The sequence below is a fragment of the Microtus ochrogaster genome, unplaced genomic scaffold (genome assembly GCF_000317375.1).
Source record: "Microtus ochrogaster isolate Prairie Vole_2 unplaced genomic scaffold, MicOch1.0 UNK1, whole genome shotgun sequence".
NCBI lineage: Eukaryota > Metazoa > Chordata > Mammalia > Rodentia > Cricetidae > Microtus > Microtus ochrogaster.
In genome coordinates, this window is record NW_004949099.1 from 2,613,883 (window position 1) to 2,620,199 (window position 6,317).

General features: G+C 44.2%; 1 protein-coding gene across 2 annotated transcripts in view; it reads right to left on the reverse strand.

The window, feature by feature from the left end:
* Eefsec (eukaryotic elongation factor, selenocysteine-tRNA specific) overlaps nucleotides 1-6,317 on the reverse strand; it is a 220,970-nt gene that overhangs the window by 109,977 nt on the left and 104,676 nt on the right. For both annotated transcript variants that reach the window (XM_005364845.2, XM_026788278.1), the window contains exons 3-4: nucleotides 3,426-3,522; nucleotides 621-785 (exon numbers count right to left, since the gene is read on the reverse strand). In XM_005364845.2, the coding sequence (XP_005364902.1) occupies nucleotides 621-785; nucleotides 3,426-3,522 (262 nt within the window). The remainder of the gene's footprint in view (nucleotides 1-620; nucleotides 786-3,425; nucleotides 3,523-6,317) is intronic.

Sequence of the window (6,317 nt, forward strand, 5' to 3'; positions counted from 1 at the left end):
GGGAACTTGATCGGGGGAGGGGGAGGGAAATGGGAGGCGGTGGCGGGGAGGAGGCAGAAATCCTTAATAAATAAATAAATTTAAAAAAGAAAGAAAAAGAAAAATGTGCCTGAGCTCTAACGCCTGGTTTAGTGGTACACACACACGCACACACGCACGCACGCATGCACACGTGATCTTAGTACTGAGGGGGCTGAGGCAGGAGAATCACAAATTCACGGCTATCCTGGGGTACAAAGGATAGAAAGATAGTTCTACCATACTTGTTGCCAACATCTAGAAAGCTTAGACTTTCACCCTGACACCCTAGTTTCTTGGCCATATGCTCTTAAAACTCACCTTACCCCTGAAGACACAGCATCTTTATCTTGGGAACCTCTTATATGAGCCCCAATTAGCCCCTACCACACAGTCACCGCTGTGAGACTTGGGAAAGCAGCAGTTCTAGAATCCAGAATGGTTGAGCAGTGGATGGTGTCTCAGAGCTGCCCACTACCTCACCCCTCAGGTAGGAGAGAAGACTTAGGAAAGGTATAGAATACTCTGCTACCCTGAAAACCAAGTTCCTGTCCTCTCCCCTGCTGCTATGGGGAAGAAAGGAAAGCCAAGGCAGGACTGACCTTGAGGGCAGGGATCTCCACACTGTCCCCGAGGCTAATAGTGCCTGAAAGGATGGTTCCAGTCATCACGGTGCCCTGACCCTTGATGGAGAAGCAGTGGTCCACAGACATAAGGAACGGTCCTGAGGGATCTCTTGCTGGGATGGATATCTGGGACTTCAGGAGCTGGAAAAGAAATGTTGCTATAGCTACATACAGGCGTGAGGGCTATGTCACTGCTATCCTCCAGGGCTACCTGGCAAGCTGGCCCAGATCAAAGAACTAATACTGCAACTTAACTCAGTGAGAGGAAACAGGGACTCGGTGAGGCCTCCATCCTGTAGTGGAAAGGCATGTGAGCAAAAGACAAAGGAGGGAAAACTTGAGGTGAGAGGGTAGAAGGCTGGCTTCCAGGGGCAGCAGCCTATGCCTGAGGTCCAAGGCCAAGGTTTGTGATTGTGCTATGGAGTCTTTCTGCCCTCTTCCAGGCCCTAACAAATGGAGAGCTAAGTTAATTCAGCCCTGAAGCTACTGTGACTTGGGATTCCAACTTTCCTTCATGGCTCACTTTCCATATGCAATAGTACCAACTGGCCGCTGCTCCTCAGGTCATTTATGTGCTTGAGATATAGGCAGAGCAATCATTATTTTTTATAAAAGTGCAGAGGCCAAACTGCTCTTTGTATTTTCTACTTTCTGATTTCAGGAGGGAGTATAATGATGTCCAAGTATTCAGGTCAGGAATAAATAATTCTTCTCAAAGCATTGTCTCATGATAACAACTCCTTTGGGGGAAAAAAATGGAGAGACTCAGAAGAGACTTGATCTGAGATTTACACAGAGACTCATTCCTTAAAGGAACATACAAATATCTTTCATAGTTATATTTTTCTGGATTTTGCTTGAATTATCCCAGGATCCCAGATTTGTGTTCCCTAAAACTGGTGGAGTAACAAGAGCATTTTCCAGAAAACATTTGTTAAGTGTAAAATATAGGCATGACCAGTACATGGCAGTTACATGTGAACTTAGCTCTGGGAATCTGGGTGCAGGTGACCCCAACAAACTCTGACCATTGGTCTTGGTCTGAGTTCCCACTAAGATAAGCAGGTAAATAAATGATCTATTTTCTTTCTTCTGTTCTTTCACATAAAGTAGGAACTCTGGGCATTGTGTTACAAACCCTCAAAGGTTCAGAATGGAAGACAGAAGGTTCCAGGCCAGCTTGAGCTACTTAATGAGATCCTGCCCAAACAGAAAGGGGCAGCAATAGCACAATTGCCCCTATCAGTTTATTTCATATAGTGGGAGCATGGGGATGTGATAGGTGGAGAGATTCAGCCCTGAAGGAGAGGCCTCTCAAGAGGAAGTAACTTCTCTAGGAGAAACTGACGTTCCACACTTGCCTATCTATCACGGGTGCTTGATGAGGGGGAAGAGGATACATGGCAGATGAGACCTGTGTGACACCTGGGGGAGCACGTTAGGAATCTTGCAAGCCTGCATCCCAGGCAAGGACAGTACATGAGATTAAGACCATAGATCAGATGGCTCAGGAGGGGATGTGCTCATACACTTGCCATGAAGTGAATGTGGCAGGTTATTTCACGTCTCTGAACTCACTCTTTCTCAGCCTTCCAGCTGTTGAAAATGTTACAGGCCCAGTATGTTAAGAACTTTAGTGTGAAGACTAATATGCCAAATCATGTCACTGTTGTGGTAAACAAATCACCCCTAGTAACTCAATTAGCCTCATAGCATCTCTGTGACAGTGCCATTACCTTCTCTGTATTGCAACTCTGTTCACTGCAAGAAATTGATCACCTGATACCTGTTATTTGAGAAGAGGTCTCACTAAGTAGGCTGGCCTCAAACTTCCCATCTCCTAACCTTAGCCTCTAAGGATGTGTGTGACCACACCAATGAATCACTTGAGTCCTGTCAGAGAACAGTGGTAGGCCAACACTAGCACGGTCTAGTACAGAGCTCCTGCACCCATGTCAGTGACTGAGCTCAGGGAAGTGACTCGGTCCTTCCTTCTTACCGCTTTCTTCCTTCACATCACTATCTTTATCACCCTGCACGCATCCCTGTCTGCTGGACAAGGACAGTGGTCAAACTAGTATTCACCAGGACTACCAGGGTGATACCTGGATGGAAGTCCCATTCCCTAGCAAGCTGGTGAGTACCATTACTATGCTCTGGGCTTCTGCTATGCTCTTAGCACTCTCTGCTCAGTGAGAAGGAAAGGGCACTGGCTCACCTGGATGACTGGGCTCCCTGTCTCTGTCCACTGCCACTGAGCAAGGAGGAAAGGCCTGAGCCTTAAGCTCATAGTTCTGCAAAATGAAATGTCTACTGCTCCAGTGGAAGCTGTCAGGATGGAGGCTGTGCTGCTCCAGCTGCAAGCAGACTAGAGAGACCGGCACAATCTGAAGGAAAGGAATGGGCCTGTGATCAGATATGGTGCACTGGGCTGAGTCTCCGCTGAGGGATGAGGAGAGGGGGAGAATGGTAGGCTTGAGGGACCGGTAACTTTGGTAGGCACCACTTTGAATGAAAGTGTGTGAAAGAGAAGGGATAGACTAGAATACACAGTGGGTGGGAAGAACTCTGCACAATCTAATACCCAGGGGTTCTGTGGCCCTTTGTTTTAGAGTTTCTGAGGGAGGTGAGGAGTCTGACATCAGAGTGAGTGGGAGACCCATGAAACTTGGAGACCTTTTGCTAGAGTTGCCTCTCCCTTCATCTCAGGCAGAGGGAGACATGGAGGGCTACTTGAGCAGGGCTGGAACAGAGGGCAATATGAATTCAAGCTGACAGTACCTCAATGAGTTCTGAGATGCCCTGTGGGGCTTCTGTCTCAGGGGCCTCTGGTCCTCCAGGCTTGGCTGCCACAGGAATAACAGGTGCACCCCGGAATCTGAAACAGAACAACAAACATAGTGACAGTCATGGAGGCATAACCCAGGACAGATCTGTGGAACTGCTGACATATCACTCTTCAGGTGAGTAAGGGAAGGTAACACCACTGCTCTGGATTGCCAGGCGATGAAGTAGAGGCCCCACAGAGAAAGGCTCTACCTTTGGACATCAGAATCTAGGGGTTTACTAGGAGCTCAACTCCTCCGGAGCCTCCCCAGGAAGCAGCAGGAACCTAGGTAGGACTTAGAATACAAGAGGCCCTTAAAAAGACTCACACAATCTGGCTCTCTGAAATTCAGGACTAATGGTGACCCCAAAGTCCCTAAAGCTGCATGTAGGAAGCCCTGCCTCTCCAAGGAGAATTTTTTACTTAAATCATCTTCAATAAAACAAAACTAGTAATTTTGTCAGGGGAAGGAGGAAAGAGAAGCAGTGTATAATCCCCTCACTGCGCTATCTTCTCTTCTAAACATAGCTTTTCCATGCTTTGCACCAAGAAAATTTCCCTGGATAGTTACTGTTCTATTGCTGTAATAAGACACCATGAAAAAGGCAACTTATAAAAGAGAGAGTTTAATTTGGGACTTACAGTTTCAGAGGGTTAGAGTTCATGATGGCAGAGCAAAGGCATGACAGCAGGAACAGCTGAGAGCTCACATCTTAATTCATAAATAGGAGGCAGAGAGAGGGAGGGAAGGAGGGAGTGAGGGAGAGAGAGAGACTGGGAAGAGAGAGAGTCTTCTGAAATCTCAAAGCCTGCCCCCAGTGACACAGTTCCTTCAGGAACACCACACTTTCTAGTTTATTCAAAATAGTTCCACCACTGGGGACCAAGAATTCAAACAAATGAGCCTATGAGGGCCATTCTCATTCACACCACCACACCCTAGGTTCCATGTTCTCAAAATCTTACATCAGATATTTCATATGTATGGATGCCATCTCATACCCATCTTAGTGATCATCATAACACAGAGTTTTCTACTGAATAACAGCAACATCAAGCACAATGACAGCTTAAACATGAATGTTTTGTTTACACCCCAACTCACCACCATGGTTCTGTCATGTTGTAGACGAGGAAATGAAAATTGCAGAGGCATATTGCCTTACTCCAAGACTCTAGCTATAACCTTAGGAGTAAACATAGACCTTCTAAGTGTGGAACTTGGCTTTCTACCCCTTCTTCACGCATGCCCTCTTGGTCTCATCTTCATCACTGTTGGCTGCACAATAGTATGAAATCCAGAATTTACATGCTTGCCTTGGAATTTCCTCATTTATGAGCTTTAGTGTTATTACAAATAACACTGCAAAAGCCATAATGGCAAGGACAGACTTATCTTGGCTTTGGGGGAATCCATAGGGTATGAACCTCAGAATGAACAAGACTTTCAAATATAAACAGTCATGGTGAACAAGTACATGTAAAGGGCCTTTTTATGGAAGCTACAAAAGCATGAGTAGAAATGATCCAACTTTTTCAAACTCTGGAGTTAACCAAAGGCTTGAACAAGAAAAGTAAAAAAAAAAAAAAAAATGACTGGGTTTCTGAGAACAAGTTAAAAATAGATATTTTTCTTCAAAGATTTAAAGTTCTTGTCATATCTGAAGGATGCTCAATCGTGCCACAAGGACATGTGCTCAACTAAGTTGATAGCAGCATTGTTTGTCATAGCCAGAACCTGGAAACAACCTAAATGCCCCTCAACTGAAGAATGGATAAGGAAAATGTGGTACATTTACACAATGGAGTACTACACAGCAGAAAAAAAATAACGACATCTTGAGTTTTGTAAGAAAATGGATGGAGCTAGAAAACATCATTTTGAGTGAGGTAACCCATATCCAGAAAGACAAATACATATGTACTCACTCATAAGTGGTTTTTAAACATAAAGCAAAAAAAAAAACAGCCTACAAATCACAATCCCAGAGAACCTAGACAACAATGAGGACCCTAAGAGAGACATACATTGGAATTAGAAAAAGACAAGATCTCCTGAGTAAATTGGGAGTATGGGGACCTTGGGAGAGGGTTGAAGGGGAGGTGAGAGGCAGGGAGGGGAGGAGAAAAAAATGTAGAGCTCAATAAAAATCAATTAAAAAAAAAAACCAGGTAGTGGACTAGAGAGATGACTCAGTGGTTAAAACACTTGCTGTTCTTGCAAAGTTACCCCAGTCTGGTTCCTTGCATATCCATGGTGGTTTACAACGGTCTGTAACTCTAGTTTCAGAGTCGATGCCATCTCCTGGTGTTTCCATGGGCACTAGGCATTTACATGGTGCGTAGGCATACATGTAGGAAAAATACTCATTCACATAAAAAAAAATCTTGCTTTGAAAGTAAGTAAAAGAGATCTTCACCAACCCTACATTGGACAGAGGGTAGAAGGGGAGGGGGCAAAGAAAAATATATAGCTCAATAAAAACAATTTTTAAAAAAAAGAAAAAAAGGAAGAAAAATTCCAAACAGCATTTTAAAAAATCTAATTTACATATCAAAACCCATAGCTAATATATTATTTGGGGATTTTAAATAAATTTTTAGAGTAGTACACCCATTTGCCATAATCCAGTTTTAGAGTGTTGCCATTTTCCTAATGTTCCTTTGTGTCGTTTCCCTCAATCCTCAGTCCCAACTAACTCAATGTGACTGTCAGTTTACTGTTTGTATATTGGCGTTGTAACAGCGTAAAATGAATGCAGACAGATTGTAAAAATATATACAGCTTTAATGGGGAAATAGACTTACAGAACCACCGTTCCTGCGGAGACCAGGAAAGCAGAAGC